Genomic DNA, 18,375 nt, shown 5'->3' with positions numbered 1-18,375 from the left:
AATCCAACAATCCATTTTCTGTCCATTTACCAATCTTCAATCTATGTTAGTATATTAGCCCCCAGTCCCATGAGTCCTATTTTTTTGTAATAATTTCTTGTGTGGCACCTTATGGAATGCTTTTTGAAAATCTAAATACACTACATGCACAGGTCTTACCTACACTACTTGTTACAGCCTCAAGAAACTCTTAACGGATTTGTGAAACATAATTTCCCTTTCATAAATCAATGTTGACTCTGCCTATTCATTTATAATTTTCTCAGTGCCCTGTCACCTTAATAATAGATTCTAGCATTTTCTCTGCTACTGATGTCAGGCTAACTGGTTTATAGTTCCCTGGGTTCTCCCCCCCCACCCCAAACCCTTTCTTAAAAAGTGGGGTTTTGCTTACTACTTCCAATCCATGGGGACTGTTCTAGAATCTAAGGAATTCTGGAAGATCAGGAAGCAAAGGAGCAATCATCCAAGAGTTGGTAAAACCCATCCCCTTGTCCATTAAGAGAAAAATGAAGATGTTGGGCAAATGAATCACCTTATAGCTAAAGTGCTTGCTCATGAACAATAACTTAGTCAATCATTGTGAGGCAGACGCAACCAAAAGAAAAGTCGGATCAAATATTGGACACTTCCACATCTAAGTTCTACTCAGGAATCTGCCAAACATCCTGTGCCATCGGCAACCTGGATGAACTTTCAACTTTTGAAACCATTTCACTTTTAAAGCTTAAGGCAGGGGGCGGTGTGGGGGGTGGTGAGCAAGTTTTGGCTCTGTCATTGAGGGTTTAACAAGTTCAGATCCAGAACTATTGTGAGTGGTTTGGAGTATAAGGGCAAGAAATTCTTGTACAGTTATACAGGGCTTTGGTGAGACCACACACCTAAAGTACTGTTTACAATTTTGGTCTCCTTTGCTAAGGAAGGATATACTTGCCTTAGAGAGGATGCAACCCTGGGATATGAGAGCCTCCCTTTGAGGTGAGATTGAGTAGAACGGGCTAATATTCACTGGAGTTTAGAAAAATAATGGGTTAACTAATTGAAATTCTAAGAAGCTTGACGGTGTGGATGCCGAGAACATGTTTGCCCTAGCTGGGGATCCAGTCTAAAACTTGTGGGGGACAGTCTCAAAATAAGAGTTCAGCCATTTAGGACAAATAGCTGTAGATGCCTAGTTGTTGAATATATTCAAGGCTAAGTCGATAGGTTTTTGGATACTAAGAGGATCAAGGACTTACAAGGATGGAGAGGGTTTGACAGAAATGAGATAGAAGATCATTCATGTTCTTATTGAATGGTGCTCGAGGGGCTGTATGCCTTTTCATGCCCCTATTTCTTATTTTATAAACTGAAGGTTCAGTAACTTCAGACTCCAGGATTGAAGGTTCAGCAAATTTAGGAGCGAGAGTCATGTAACATTAAACTCCAGTATAGAAGTTCAATATTATAAATCTCCAGGATCAGTAAGATGTTGCTTAAGGAATTGATTATTGATCACATCTCACTGAAGAGCTAATTGACATCTCCAAATGTTTTCCCTGTTTCCATTCATCTAAGTATGTAAAATATTCTCTAAGAGTCAATTAAAATGGGTATAAGAGTATACAATAGTACTAAGACTATATGGCACTAAGACTATAAAATCATTTTTGGGGTAATAGAAAAAATGCTAGTATTGAGCAAAACTATTTCTTGGAGTCGAAATATGTCCTTGTTAATATTGCTTTTAAAAAATCTCTCACAGACCTTTGCGAGTCATTGTCCTACAGCCCCAAAGTACGCTCCACTGATAGTCATGAAAAGAAGACAGCACATGGGGGTCAGGTAAAGTCTGTTGCTGTGTGTATCACAGTGTATTGTTGTTCAGTGAGTAACCTATCCGCCACTACCTTGCTTTCACTTAGCATCAATATGCCCTTGGAGACTATATGCTGGACTCATATGGAACAAAACATCCAATGTTACTCTTAGTACATGGAATGTAACTAATGGCATCAGTTTGTCAAAATTTAACAAATTCTACAATTCAGCAGAAACAGAACTAAACTTCAGCCTAGCTCAGACAGTGAATGGTGTTGGTGTACTATGTGCTGCAAATTTAGAAAGAGCATCTGTTCACATACCCCAACATCTCCTTGCATCACTGAGGCCAGTATCAAGCAATAAAAGAAGGCTTTTAACTTCCCAAGTTTTCCATTCTTCTGCAATCCTATCTCATTATACCCCCAAGTGTTGCCTTGCATTTAACATATTTTATTAAATTACTGGTTAGGAACAAGATTAAAAGCTCAAGGCTGAGTTGATCAAACATTCCATGAGATGTGTTGTGCTGCTTAGGCTGGATAGAGAGAAAAGAATCTGTGGAGGGCAGGGATGAACTACAGAGATGCATAGAAAGATAGATTGATTAGTCTATAGTGTCATTTCATTAATGTTCGGGAGTGTTTATGCTGGTTTATCTGAAGGGGCTAAGTAAGTGAGGTAGAGTCCGTGATAGGATAGAAAGATTGTACATGGCCTGTAGAAAGAGTAGGCCTGATGGGAAAACAGCCTTGTTTTTAAATTCTATGCTTTCTTACATTCTTATGTCAGCTTCAAGTTTGTCTTGTTCCTTAGGACGCTTTCCTTTTAAATTACTTTTTGTTTATCTATTTTTTTCCACTCTACAAGGTGGCTCATTTGAAATTGCTGTGTCTTCTGTATTAAAATAGTCACCAACATGGGAGTACATTTGCAAAATAACTCATTTTTTAAAGCAGGCTGATAAATCTTTGAGGCCACCAGACCAGGACTAGCTCCTTCCTCTTAAACAACTAAGGATGTAAGAGGGAAAACCCACTAAACATCAATGTCAACCTTGCTATATTGCAGATTGTGGCATAGTGGTATTATCACTGGATTAGCATTTCAGAGACCCAGGGTAATTCACTTGGGACCCAGGTTTGAATCCCAACATGGCAGATGGTGAAATTTGAATCCAGTAAAAATCTGGAATTGCACAAAACCATTGTCGATTGTTGCAAAAACCCATCTGGTTCACTGGGAAATCTGCTGGCCTGCATGTGACTCTGGGCCCACAGCAATGTGGTTGTCTCTTAAATGCCCTCTGAACAAGGGCAATTAGGGGATGGGCAATAAATACTAACCTAGCCAGCAACACCACATCCCATGAACAATTTTTTTAAAGTAGCAGCGAAAGATTGGATGACTTGTACCAGCATGTTAACAGGACAATAATAGTGTATGATCAACCAGACAGATCCAAATGTGCAGGCACTACTGATGGCACCAAGGTTATCTTGACAGAGTTGCAACAATAAGCATTTAACGGAGCCTACATCTCCTGGTGACATGAGAACCAGCAAAAATCTAGAGACTGGTAAGATGAACTGAATGGGCTTTGGTGCTTGTTTGAAATATCTTATTATGAGTAACCCATCAAAAGGTGAATCAGTAGGTTTCAGTAGATGTATAGCAATATACAAGGAGTATGTCAATATACTGCAGTAATGAAAGTAAGTTAATCAGTGTTTAATAATCAGTGAGGGTTAAAATGGGGTATATAACTGTGCTTTTACAAAAATGGATCTTAGCAGTACATGGAGAGAGGGTGGAATATCTGTGCAATAGTGAAGCAATTTCTGTTAGCAGTATTGGGTAAATCAGTGCATTCCTATGAGGGGTGAGAGGTATATCAGAATGTTTAAGCAAGTGTGGACATTCTGTAGTGTTACAATAAGTAGCTCAATGTTTAATCATAGTGTCAAATTTTGCTTCCTGAGGAAACTACAAAAAATATTAAAAGATTGCCAGAAATCCCTGCAAATACTGATATATTTCCAGTCCTAAGGTGTATATGATGTTACTATTTTCCTACCAAAGTGCATCAATTCACATTTATCTATGTTGGAGTTCATTTGCCACTTAACAGCTCAGTCTACAAGTTTCTCAATGTCTTCTCGTAATCTGATGCATTTTTCCTTGGTGTTAGCTATATCGCCCCAGTTTGCAAGTTTTGCTATTGAATTACTTGTTCCTAAATCCAATGTAAGGTCTTTGTGGAATTCTGTTTCCTACTTTCCTCCAATCGGAATAATGATCCTTTATCCCTACTCTCTGTATCTTATTTTTAGCCAATTTGCTAATTGCCTCCTAACTGCACCTGCCCTAACCTTTGTTATGATCTTACCTTATCAAAAGCCTTTTGAAAGTATAATACTTCAGCAACAGAAATAATACAACAGTAAATCAACAAATACAGAAATATGATAATGGACAGAGACAAATCTGCTGATATTGTAGACCCCATACGATATAGGGCCCCAAGGTTGAAATTTTATGATTTAGATTGAATGATATATTATTGGGTTATTGTGTGGATAGTGTGGTGTATGTTGGTATGCTGCAATGGGAGAAGGAGATATTAGTGCCTTTACTGGGTATGTGTCACTGTGTACTTTGGCAAGCAAGATATATACCAGTAGGTTACAAGGAGTCCTCAATCATTAATGAAAACAGATTATAAAACCATGGGGAGTAGGTAGTGTTCACATGGTCTTGATTTCTTTGACTGTTGACTGTTTGACAGTTGGGTTTTAGTGAATGTAATCGATCGATGGCTTTTATCAGCTCTGTCAAAACAGCCAATTACTCTTTATCTCTACTGTCTTCTTTCTCTCTTCAGCTATCCAAAGGGGAAGCCAGTCCAAAGCCTCATGCCAGGTACAAACCCAATCCGCCAGGAAAGGAAACAGCTGTCTTGGAGTAAGTGACACCTCAGGGCTTGTTTATATGTGTGTGACGGGAAGCTGTTGACTCATTGCCAGGATGGGACTTTCTTATTGAAAAGCAGAACACTGCAGATGCAGGAAGTCTGAAATAAGAACAGAAATTGCTGCATAATCACTGGGTTAGGTACCTGTAGAGAGAGAGAAACAGAGCTAACCTTTCAGGTCTGTGCCCTCTCATCAGAACTGGGGAAAAGTTAGAGGTGAAGTAGGTTTAAGCAAAGGGCAGGTGGGGCAAGGACAAAAGGATGGCCTGTGATAGGGTGAAAGACAGGAGAGATGAATGAAAGAACAGCAATTCTAACTGGACCAATGGGAATGGAGATGGAGCAAGAAAAGATACAAAGAAACAAAAGATGGGCCTAGAGCAGGTGTGCTGCTGATTTCAAGCAAAAATAAGAGAAAAACCGGAGACATCAAAGAAAGGGAAACAAGATGGGGCATTCTTTTATCCCTGGCTTGACTCCCCAAAGCCCCAACCCTCCAACCATCACTGCATTTTTCTCCATTTATCCTTCTTGGTTAAGCTAGTGACTCTAATTGATTTAACAGCACTCCAATACTTTCAGTCCTTGACACCAGACACTCAAGGCTCTGTCTAGGTGTTGATTTGACAGTCACCAGACCCTATCAAGCCGCAAATTAGTTTTTCCCCTCAGGATTTAAAACTTCTGAATGGTGGTTCCCATCAATCTGAGCCCCTGATGTTTCTCATCCATGCTCAGGTTACAATCACCAGACAACACAAAATAAAAATTATCTTTGTTATCAAACCCAAATTCAAAGCTGGTAAAGGTTTATAAAATAATGAAAGAGCTGAATAGTGTGTTGATTAGAGTCTTGCAGTTTAACAGGCTGGGGAGGACCTGGGGTGTGCATTAAGCTGTGTAAGTGTAGGAATAGACTGGATGTTAGTTTTTTTTTATCCATTTATGGAGTGTGGGCATCACTGGCTAGGCCAGCATTCATTGCACTTGAGAAGGTGGTGGGGAGCTGGCTTCTTGAACTGCTGCAGGCCCTGTGATGTAGGTACACCCACAGTGCTGTTAGGAAGGGAGTTCCAGGGTACTTCTTTTTATCCCAGAGTGTGGTGAGCTTCTGGAATATGTTGCTGGCTGGTTGAGTCTCTGTGCATGCCTTCAAGGGAGAGCTGAATTTCCTGACTGGGGCAGAGATTTCATCATATAAAAGGCTTTATAGGTAACACATGGCCCATGTTATCTTCTGCACTGGTTCTGAGCACCTGAGGTGGTCAGAGAGGCATTTTCCATCACACCTTTTCCTTTCTTGACCTGGAAGGTTTTTCTGCTCCTTTGCCTCTCCCAGGAGATTACATAGCTACAGTGGGGGGTGGTGCGGAGGGTAAGTACAGGGTGTCTAGCCATGGTGCACCAGCCAACATGAGTGTGGGCAGGCTTGGTTGAAATTATACTCAGGAAATCAGTCCATCTGTTCAGGAATGTTGGGCATGGTTTGGGTTTGAACCTATTACCCTGTGGTGAAGAGTCTGTATCTAAGATGTTGCACAACAATGTCTGCATCTCCTTTAACATCAATCTTCCACTTCAACATGTTGCTTTTTGAATTTGGATACGAGCTCAGGAAAACCACAGTTCGGAAAGGGAAGAAGCCCAAATAACATAGTCAAAAAAATATTCAGTCATTTGTTCCTTAAGGAGACTCGTAAAAGTTCTTAATGGATTAATTCCCCACCTGTCCATTGGTCACCATTCCACCCTGAGCTGTTTTCTAATGCAGTTGCTGTTGTTCTTTATTTTGTAGAAAAGGTACAAGCTTTCCCAAAATTCAGAATGTTCCCCAAACACCTTCCAGAGGTGATGAAGCTGGAGATGGGCACACACAAGGTAAGTGACTCACTTAATACTTTATATCTAATATTTCTACTAGTCAATCATTTCAAATAAACTAGTTATTAATGCACTAAATCACAACTTCCCTCCTTCATGGCAAGATATACTTTTCACATGGGAATGTTATCAATGCTGGCTGCAGGTTTTATAAGGGCGAGTTGGTAACGTAAGAGCCCATGTAACAGTGGGTCAGTAACACAATACGGTGTTAGGATTAATAACATAGCATAGCATGTGAGTAAGCTTCTGAAATACACCTAGGTCCTTAATAACAGTGGACATAAGAATGGGTTAGTATAACATGCTACATTGGGTAACTATGGATTTGTAATAATGCCCTCTGTAATGAAGGTTAATAAAGTGATAACACTACACACAGTTTGCCTTTGATTGCATGTGTTAGTTATTGAATATAGTATGAGATGCACACATAATATAAATTTCAATACGTACCTATAACTGATAAAAGCTGTATATAATTACATTATATACAGATGTAACTGGGAAATATTGTATATAACAGCCTCATCTGTAATTGGGAATTATTATATAAAGCCTTGTGTGCACCTCTCTTGTGTCAACTGATTCAAAATTGATGCATAATTTAGCTTGCTGATACATGGGGACATGGTTGAGCCACCAGTAAGCGCTGTCTGGAGATGAGGAAAAACTGGAAAAGAGTTGACATAATACTTATGCTTCACAGTTTATTTTACATTGATTATCAATGTCTGATGATAGTCGGCTATGTGACTACCAGAATCAGATAGGATCAAAATATATCTAGGTGCTTAATGCAGAGAACTATTCCTCTAGTTTAATTCATTGTTTGAATAAATTTGTCAGGTTGATGCCTTTGAAATCTCACAAAAGGGCTTTTGATTTCACATTACCACCTGTGGCAATTTAATAGTACTCGGTCCAGAGTAAACGAGGTGTTACCGGTCTTAACTTCTGGCCTCTTTACTGTAAACAAATTACAATGGAAAGACTGAACTCCTTCAGTTTATGGTTACTACACTAACATTCCAGATAAGCTGATTGCACTTAATCACCGTCTTCAGTCAAAATGACACAAGGGAAGGAGCAATATAGATTAAAACTACCCCTTAGTAATACCAGAAACAGCTACCAATACTGCAGGTAAGGCAATTTCTTCACTGAGACCTGACAAAGGTTGTATCCGTATTATTACTACAGAATAGAAGAATAGAATGGTTGTTGTATAACTATGTTGAGGAAATACTCTGAGGGATCTGTTTGGCACAATATTTATATTGCGAGTAAACCTCTGTAAAATAAACTCATGTGTAATGGTATGGGTTTTCCTAAAATACAATGCCCAATGGGTCCTGAAATTGTTTTCCGTTTGTGTCTTGGAAAATGTGGATTCTGTATTGTGGCTTGTTTCTATAAGCTTGATATGACTGTCTGATATTTACTGTTCGTGATTGGTGCCCATGATGTCCTTGTTGAGGGAATCTCCACTTGTTCCAGGGTGATGACAAGTTAGTTTGTTGACTCTTTGGAGATATGCAGCACCTGCTCAAAATGTGGGTGATAACTTCAGTATTCAATCCCTGGAGCCCCACAACAAAGAGCATGTAATGACACATATTGAACCCCAGTTTCTCGAAATAACTGAAGGTCTCATCCTTAGCACTATTTTAATAAACCTCTTCTGCCTTACTCCGAGGTCTTGATATTCTTGCTGAATTGTGGTACCCAGAATTAAACACATTACTCCAGCTGGGGCTTAATCAGAGTTTAATAATGGTTTGGCATAACTTCCTTACAAAGTTCTCAGGATTTCACAAACAGTCATGTTCATGCAATGGTTCCAATGTTTGAATGCAAAAGGCAGGCCCCACAATATGCCCTGGAGAGAATTGGTAGTAGACCAGTGGTATGCTGTATGCTGCAAAACATAACTATCAAGCGAGTCTCCTTCTAACATGAGCAGCCATAACCTATGATCCATGCAGGAAGAAGGGGAGGAAGAGGGCAGCCAGAGAATGATGATGATAGGTATTAGAAGTATAACAGCCACTGGGGAAAGTCTTTTCTTGAGGCTGTTTTTATGTAAAGAATCATTCATCAATAATCTTGTTTATGTGAAAACCAAAACTAAAAAATGTAGTAAATTTTACAAGGCTGTGTGGCACTGTCAAGACTTCACACACAGTCAGTGCATATTAGAAATTCACAGCTGCTCTTGAACAATTGTAATTCCATTGAAATCAATTGCCAGAAAATCTCAGACACTGTATTTACAATTTTCCAATAAGCCCTGAGTGCCAAGGGCTTGTGGTCTCACAAAATTCATCTCAGTGGCTGGAAATTTTAAACAATTTGATGTTTCACTGTTGAAGATAATGGTGAGATCTAGTCTGTTTTAATCTGATGTCTTGCTGTGTCCACCAGTAGAAGTATGCATACTAATACACAATGGCATTTCTGTGTTGTCGTTCTATTGGAAGGGCTTTCTGTGAAGGGTTAATGTAAGGTCTGCTGTGATTCAGCTCACTGCAACATCAATTTATTTTTATTCTTTCATGGATGCTAGCTCAGCATTTGTTGCCCATCCTTAACTACCCTTGAGAAGGTGGTGCTGTGCCACCTTCTTGAACTGCTACAATCCACGTAGTAGGTACACCCACATTACTGTTAGGAAAGGAGTCCTAGGTTTTTGACTCAATGATAATGAAGGTATGATGATATAGTTCCAAGTTAGAGTGTTGTGTGACTTGGAGGAGAAATTGCAGGTGGTGGTGTTCCGATGCATCCACTGCCCTTTTCATTCTAGGTGGTAGGTTGTAGGTTTGGAAGGTGCTGTTGAAGGAGGCTTGATGAGGTGCTGCAATGCATCTTACGCACTGCTGCCACTGTACACCAGTGGTGGAGGAAGTAAATGTTTAAGGCAGTGGATGGGGTGCCAATTAAGCTGCTTTGGTGTTGAGCTTTTTGAGCTTTGTTGAGTGCACTCACCCAGGTAAGTGGAAACTATTCCATCACACTACTGACTTGTACCTTGTAGATGATGGACAGGCTTTGAGGAGTCAGAAAGTGAATTACTTGCTGCAGAATTCCCAGCTTCTGACCTGCTCATGTAGCTAAAGTATTTACTTGGCTGGTCCAGTTAAGTTTCTGGTCCATGATTAAACCCCCACCATCAACATAATGGGGGGGTTCAGCAATGATAATACTGTTGAACATCAAGGGGTGATGGTGAAATTTTCCCTTGTTGGAGATGACCATTGCCTGGTTCTTGTGTATGCCAGACCCAGCTGCTTCTGCCTTTGTGCCAGGAATAGCCTGTCCTGTTCCAGCTGCAAAGGCTTGCTAGCTTTCAAGACCTTCTCATGTCTTGTCTAAAAGCAAGTTGCTGTCAGCGATGTGACAGTTTCTCATCTTTTCCTGTGCTTCGGGTACATGTTCCATCTGTAGGCAAAGTGTTCCCATCAATCACTGCTCTATTTGAACATGGAGAGTGAGGTGACGTGTAGGCCCTGAATCTTTAATTCATGGGGTGGAAATTTCCCAGAATTGCACTTAATGCGGTAGCGGGCGGGTAAAATGGAGCCCTACCCGTCGATGAAAATGGCAGGTTTTCACGTCGTATCTTCCCAAGCCTGCCTCGTTATATATTCACTCCCGCGAAACACATCATTTCTATGGCGGGCGAGCTTTCATTTGCCCGCTCGCCATCACCCCACCGTTGCATCACACCGGCCGCTATCTTTAAAAGGCAGCCGCCAGCAAACCGCTGTCCGGGAGACGTGGCCAGCAAAGGCAAAAAGACTGCAGCCCACCACTTCAATGACAGATCCCTCGAGCGACCGGAGGCCCACCGGGACGTGCTCTACCCCCGCTCTGGCTGCAGGATGGGTAGCAATGTCACCAGCCGGGCTTGGGAGGCCATGGCAGTGGTGGTCAGTGCCAATACCCTCCTGCAGAGGAGGACAGGCCACATAAGGATGAATGATCTCCTCCATTCCGCCAGGGTAAGTCACTCTTTTCATCACTCCCAACTCACACACTCACAAACCCATCACATATCCACAGAGCCCTCACTCACTGCCAGTGCAAGGGACATCACCATTCATTCTTTCACACACCGCCATTGTCCTCATCCCATCTATGGGACCATTCACCACCCACACAGGTCAGGCATACTTATCACCTGGCCTGGCAGGCGTCCTGATACACTCTCCCCATCTCTATCCATGCAGGACAAAATGGCTCACAACAGGAAGGAAGGGTCGCAGACAGGTGGAGGAAATCAAAGCTTTGACAGAATTCAAAAACAGAGCCATCCAGCTGGCCAGCGATGACCGGGACCTGTCCTGTGCTGACGGTGAGGTTGGCTCTGCTCTACCAAGTGAGGATCCAGCAGGGCAACATCCACCAGACAATCATGCCGTGAGTGGTGTCCTCTTTCACAAGCCACTGCCATGCACTAATTATTTCTCCTTGCTTTTGCAGGTACATCTGCCAAACAGCCGACTGAGTCCATGACCCAGGGCCTCCAATCAAGCTCTGAAGAAACCTCAAGAGGAATCTGAAGGCACCCTCCCTGAAGTCCTGTCACAGCGACCACCCACGTCCTCCGCCAATGGAGAGACATACGGTGGGATCTAGCTTTAGAGTAGTCTCAGGATCACAATCTGATGAGCACATCGCACTCTCTGATCCACAGCACGTGGAAGCAGAGACTTCCCAGGTCCCTGGCACTCGGAGGACTTCTGGAGGCCAGAACATTGCTGAGTCCACGCCAGATGACGAGCCTCTGAACTCGGTCCTGTCACAGTTGCTGGAGCTGCAAAGGCAAGCTAGGGAACAACAGGAAGGGATGTCCACTGCACTCTTCAAATTGGAAGGCACGATTGAGGAGTCCGTCCATCTTCAGGCTGAGATGATAGTGCCAGCATTGTAATGCACCGAGGTCAACACTGGCAGGATAGTGGCCGCAATGGAGACCTTGGTCCAACTCATCACATCTGCAATGCTGCACGGGCTTAACTCCATCATTGATGCCATAGTTGGCTTCCAACAGTGTGTACACGAAAAGGGTGCTGGGCAGTTCGATCTCATTCCAGCTACCCCTTCCACTCACGGAGTCAGTCAGGATCCCTTGGGCACTCGTAGGGTGGAGGATCAACAGGTGCACACTCCAGAGCCATCCACCCAGTTGACTCTGGGAGTGACCGGCCCATCTGACTCCTCTCATCCTATGACCTCCGCAGATCCAGCTTCACAGGCTGAGGAGGGTGCCACCGCCACACAGCAGGGCCCCAAAAGCAGGCCGGGGCCCTCCAAGTCTCAGCCCTCCAGAGAACTCCCGCCAAAGTTATCACAGACAGGGCGTCACAGTCAGGAGGCTGCCCCCATCTCCTCTGTGGATGTCCAGGGAACACCAAGACGTAGCGGCAGGGTTAGGAAAGTTAGGCAAAAGTAGTTGCATAGCCTGGCCACTGGTTTTGATCAGAGTACATACTGTGCACTATTGTCAATAAACTCCTAAGAATGTCACCCTGCCTGTGGCTCCTTGTTCTGATGAGCAGTTTTCATGTCACTTAGATGTGAAGCCTTTCTGCACAAGATAAGAGGCAGCTGTCTCAGGCCAGGGCCTCTTCCCTGTGCACTGTGCAGCCTTCAGACCACAGTGATGATCCAGCCTCATGCTCCCTGGAAACATTACTGATGCCTGCACCTCGGCGGTGCTGGTCATTGCTACCAGAATGTAGTGGGCAGGCGCCACACAGTTCTCTCATACTCTGTGTGCTCTCAGCATCTTTAAGGTGGGGCTGGACCCCATCACACCAGCATTTGCAACCAGTGATGCTGTTCACCAGCTCCTGAAGGGCTGAGGTGTTGAAGGCATCAGATGCATCTGAAGTTTCATGGCTGCATCTCTGAGATGTTCCTGATTATGGAGTGCAAGCAAGCTGCCCTCGGCCAGGAGTCAGACACTCTCAGGAGCAATGTGAAGATCAATGGAGTGTCCTCACTGCATGCTGTCATCATCCTCCTGCAATCAAGCGACTATTAGGGCCTCTACTGCACCTCCATGACATTCTCGTGGAGGGTATTGGTGCTGAGGTAAGCCAGACTGGCACCAGAACTGCATGTTCAGCATCCCAATGGTCTGCTCCACCAAGTTTCGAGCTGCTGCGTGAGCCTCATTATAGCGTCACTCTGCTGCAGTCTGAGGCAGCCGCAGGGTGTCATCAGCCACAGCCTCTGTGGGTTGCCCTTGTTCCCAAGGAGCCAATCCTGCAGCCTCTGTGGACCCTGGAATACTGCAGGGATCTGCTAGTGACTCAGGATGTAGGCATCGTGCACACTCCCTGGAAACCATGCGCACACCTGCAGGATGTGTTTCTGGTGGCTGCATACCAACTGCACGTTCAGTGAGTGGAAGCCGTTGTGGTTGATGACATCTCCCGAGTGTAGTGACGGAGACCTGAGCGCCACATGATTGCAGTCAATCGCACTATGCACCTGTGGGAATCCCAAGACCAGGGCGAATCCAATGGCCGTTGCATCCTGGCTGTCCCAGTCCCGGGCGAAATGCACAAAGTTGTGTACCATGGAGATGATGGCATCCGTGACTTCATGGATGCATTTGTGGGTGGTGGATTGTGAAATCCCTCAGAGATCACCTGTGAAGCCCTAAAAGTAGCCACTGGCATAGAAATTGAGCACCACGGTCACTTTCACAGCCACTGGCAGTGGATGCCCTCCATGTCCCCTTGGCACCAAGTCCTGCAATAAGTGGCAGATGTTGAGCCTCCAGGTCCCTAGCCATGCGCAGTCATCAGTGACACTGGTTCTCAGTCAACTGCAGGAATGGCAGGCAGCGTCTATACACCCTGGGTGTTACTAGGCACCAACCAGCCATGGCTCACTGTTGCTCCTGGGCAGCATGTGTGGGAGCTCCTGCTGCCCCTTCTTCATGAGGTTGCTGCTCCTGCCTTTGCACGGCCAGGTGCCTCAGTCTCTCTCTCTTCTGTCTTCTAGGGTCACTGTAAGCCATCAGGCACTTGGAGCATTTGGTGGCCCTTAGGTGCTTTTGCGTTGCTTGCATGAGCGGGCAGACTAGGAGCCTGACCCCAGTCATATCACTGTGGCTGCGCCTGATCTATCTCAGTTGCAGAGGCATGGTCAGTTTATACAGGTGTTCCTAATGCATGGCCACTTCTCTTGCTTACTCTGCTCCCCATCTTGAATGCCTGTGCGCAGGATGCAGCGCCAGGGCAGCACTGACCACCGCCCCCCCCACCCACCAACCCCAGCAGTCACCTCCGAGGCCAGGCATTAGTTTCCCCCGCACCCCAACGCCCCGAGGCCTGTAAACAACAGGCGAGCTGTGGAGAACACTGCTGTTCACTCACCTCAGTTCCCCCAAAGTGAAGGCCACCAAGTGCACATCACCTGCGTGCTGTGAGCTTTCCCGCTGACGTGGACTGACGATACAGCGGGGTTCCAAGAGCCTGACAGGATGGCCTTTTAATTATATGTTAATGCATTACAATTAGCTCCCAGCCGACCGATGGTGGGAAACGTGGCCCTCCATTGGCGGGCTGAGCAGAAGATTGTGACCAGCCTTCACGCTGCCGTGAAATGGGTCCCACCATATTTTCCATGCATGCCACCTATCACACCCGCTGCCAGCAGGCTCAGAAAATTCTGCCCATGGTGTCTGTTGTCTATCTCTAAATGTGCTGAAAGTGTTGATTCTTGCATCATTAAGTATAAACTCAGTGTCCTCAGTATCAGCTATGTCTACTACTTGAATATGTTGTCTTTTTGCAATTCAGTGGAAACCTTTGGACTTAGAACTCAAATTCATAACTTAAATCTGATTTTCAGTGGATCAACTTGATCATCCTATCCCTGCCTTGCAAGCTAACATTGAACAAGGATCCCTCTCCTCAGATACTTCCTCCTCTCTTTCAAGATGGCTGCCATCATCACCCACCTCGTCCGCCACCTGCCCTGTTCAAAAAATATGCTCTGTCCTTGCAAACTACTGTACCATCTCCAAATTCCATGATGCTGTTGTCTCCCAAATCTGTGCTTGTCATTCTACAACTCCCTGTCGAAATCTACTCAATCAGATTTGCACCCTTGCACAGTACCAAAATAGTTCTAACATAAGTCAAAAACTACAGCCGGGATTTTCTGGTCCTGCCCATGGTGGGAAACATTGCAAGCGGGATGGAAAATTTGGCGAGACAGCCAAGTCCAGTGGGCTGGAAAATCCTGGCCACATCTTCTGTGACTGAATAAGCTACAAGATTTTGCTGCAGTCTTTAACATGCTCAACTATACCATCCTCTTTAAACTCCTGTTCTCCATTGCCCACCAAATTGGGATTACTCCAACTGGTCCTATACTTACCTATCCGATTTAGCCAAAACACTTTCCAACAGTGAATTCTTTTTTCAACCCACACTGTTAACTCCAGGATATTCAAGGAGTCTTGGTCCCCTCTTCTTCCTCAACTACATGCAGCCCCTTTGAGATATCATCTACAGATGTAGGGTCAGCTTACATATATGTACCGTTAACATTCAGCTGTACTTTCCCCATTTTTTCCACCCATTTACTGGTTGTGTTGTCAGAGAGCTTGTCTGACACTCAGTCTTGGTTGAGATATCATTTGTCCCAAGCTGCTTCACAGATATGCTGTCAAAACATTTGACACCAAGCTACATGGTAGGACAGCTGATGAAAATCTTGGCCAAAGAGGAAAGCTTTAAAAAGTATTTTAAAGGAGGAGAGAGAGGGAGAAAGATGAAGACATGTATGGAGAGAATTTCAGAACTTGGGGATTTGGACAGCTAAAGGCATGGCTGCCAATGCTGTAGTGATTAAAACTGGCAATATGCAAGAGGTTAGATTGGAGGAGAACAGATGTTGGAAGGTTGTAGGGCTGGAGGAGGTTACAGAGATAGGGAGAGATGAGATCATGGAGGGATTGGTAAACAGGGGTGAGAATTTTAACACTGGGGCATTGCTGGTTCAGGAACCAAGGAAAGTCATCAAGCACAGGGGTGATGGGTGAGTGAGACTTGGTGTGATATTCTTTAGTCAAACAGACAGTTATAAAGAGGGAGATTTCTTCTATGTGCTATATATTGTTGCTAAGTAGCCCTGGAATAAAGCAAGAAATATAATGCCCTTTGTACTGGGTTATTTGACTAATACAGAGAAGAAGCAAAAACCAATAAGCATTACATTGAAGACAGATTATGGAACCAGAAATGTCTCTTAGGAAACTCAATTTAACTCAATTCGCTATCTGAACGAAACAAAATGATTAAGGGCTTATATATAAGGATCCAGTATGAATCCCTTTACCTGGTGTTTGAACAATTCAATAATTAAGCTGTTTGGTAAGCAGTTCAGACAAAATCCCACTGATTGACTTTCTTTAACTAGTTTGTCATTGGCTTTGTTTTAATGGAAACATGGAATCTATTTACAGGAAACACTTATTGGAGCAGATTTCCTCTGTGCAGCTATGTGCAGCAAAGTCATAAATGAATATGTTCATGATTTCACCATATGTGGTACACAGAAGAAATCTGCCTTTAAAAGTGTGTGTACATCTGAAGAGTTACCAGTGATGATAGGCAGAAGCAGCAATGCAAAGCAAGGAAAGGCAGGGTGCAAAGTGAGCTATGGTGATGGAGTAGGGCACAGAGCAATGGCCTGGGAGGCAGAAAGAATTGGCAATAACAATGCAACAGCAGCAAAGAACTGATAATGAAAGCAGCACAAGAGCATAACCTGGTGGAGCAGAGCTAGTTTGGATGGATCGATCTCCCTAAACAGACTAGATTCCAAGTGTCTCCTCCAAGGACTGTCCAAGATAGCATGCAGCATAAACAGTTCATCAATATCTGGAGTGGCACAGTCATGGAAGTGTGAGATTGCGGAAAGCGAGACAAAGCACAGTTCTGGATTGTGAATTCCTTTGTCCTCAGACTGGCCGACTTGAACTACAGATGGATTTCTCCTGATTCAGTCTGAATTATTAGCTACTTTATCCCAGGACAGTTTTGATGGTGAGATTACTTCAATAGTGATCTCTCTCTTAATGAATGGTAAGAGGTGTGCTCTACACATTTGTAGAACATATCTTAAATGTGGGTGCGATCTATGTGATTTGTTTCTGTTTAGTGTGTATTACGTTTGGTAATACTGAGTTAGTATAACTAAAGAGAACAGAGCAGATTTGGAAGACATTTTTATTCACTTTATTTTTAAGCAAAGCATCAGTCAAAATACAAATTAAATAAAACTGTAAACTACCATTGAATTAACCAAAGTGTACGAATCACGACACTCATGTTGCCTCCTGATAGACAATTTATTCTCTAAATTGGACTACTTCATGTGGGAATATCATGGTTCATGGTATCCTCCATACTAGTGCCATACACAGTAATAGTCTATTCAATATAGTTTTATTACATTCAGTAACTTTCTATTCCAAATATGGATGCTAAAAATCCTGGGACACTTGGCTGGTGAAGGTTCACTGAGAGACCAGTCGATAATGGTAAGCTCTGTAAAGATAAATTGTATTCAGTAATGCTCTATGGGAAACTATGCTCAATAACATTTAATTGCATATCAAGCTAGAAGTTACCATCAGCAATTTCAGCTGACAAGTATGTCCATAAGAGATTTCACTGTCCATTATTTTGAGAGGCTTTAAAATAAATGGGCTAACACCTAGCTATTTAGTCCAAAATAGGGGACAAAAGAGCGACACATGAATGAGTTAAACTCTCATCCACTAAGATTGGTCATAATTATTGTTAAGCCGCTGAGAGCCCTCATTCAATAGCATTTTGGTTTGTTGGGAGGGATGATGATTAGTATGGAAAAAAAGGAGAGAACTTAAGGGAAAAAAACCAGGTGGGTAGGAGAGGTCTTGTGGTGCAGTGGGTAGTGCCCTGCCTCTGAGTTAGAAGCTCTGGTTTTAAGTCCCACTTCAGGACTTGATGGCCATAGCAAGTGTGTTTTTAATATACCCAAACAGGATTATCAACCTGTAAATGCTTCCAATAAACCTATGATAGGCACTAAGAGGAGTGTCTCCTGATCAGTCATGCTTGATTCACAGTGGCAGCCCCATGCTATAGCCTCCGGCAACCTGTTCCAGGAAAAACTAATTCTGCAAACAGATAATAGCACATGCTTTGTCTGCCTCAATTATCATTAGAGATGGGAAAGCCTCTAAACCTAATCCAAGAGGGGAACAAAAAGGAACCTTTAGTACTTAATGTTTGCTTATTTAGTTGGTTAGTAAATACAGTACAAGTCAAGGCATAAAATGGAATAACAAAAATGACGGAATGAAGTGTTTGAGATTGAGGAGAATGCATGTTGTTCCCAAAAATGGAAATTAAAAAATATTTTGTCATATTTTAAAAATTGTTCTCATCATGTTAATTCTGATTAGGTCCTAGAGGGAGTCAAGCTCAAGGCCATAAGGGGCTTGGAGAAGGCATTTTCAACCAGGTATAGTTCTACCGGAAAAATTATGCATTCTGAAGTCTCATCATAATTACTGTAGCAGTTACCATGAATGATGTATAAGTTCTTTAGGGATGGGAGTGAGGGGAGGAAACTCATTTCTGAGTGACCAACAACTATCTGACAACAGCGACTGCATTCCACAGTAATTCATTGTA

General features: G+C 43.3%; 1 protein-coding gene across 2 annotated transcripts in view; it reads left to right on the top strand.

Annotated features, from left to right (window-relative positions):
* LOC121294044 (anion exchange protein 2-like) overlaps positions 1-18,375 on the top strand; it is a 79,637-nt gene that overhangs the window by 14,809 nt on the left and 46,453 nt on the right. The window contains exons 4-7 of one of the 2 annotated variants that reach the window (XM_041217581.1): positions 1,745-1,824; positions 4,685-4,764; positions 6,570-6,652; positions 18,144-18,202. In XM_041217581.1, coding sequence (XP_041073515.1) covers positions 1,745-1,824; positions 4,685-4,764; positions 6,570-6,652; positions 18,144-18,202 — 302 coding nt within the window. The remainder of the gene's footprint in view (positions 1-1,744; positions 1,825-4,684; positions 4,765-6,569; positions 6,653-18,143; positions 18,203-18,375) is intronic. The other variant, XM_041217582.1, reaches the window with a different exon arrangement.

This window comes from Carcharodon carcharias, chromosome 23 (assembly GCF_017639515.1).
Source record: "Carcharodon carcharias isolate sCarCar2 chromosome 23, sCarCar2.pri, whole genome shotgun sequence".
NCBI classification, from domain to species: Eukaryota; Metazoa; Chordata; class Chondrichthyes; order Lamniformes; family Lamnidae; genus Carcharodon; species Carcharodon carcharias.
Note: the sequence above shows the minus strand (reverse complement) of the source record. Positions and strands in the feature narration are given on the sequence as shown.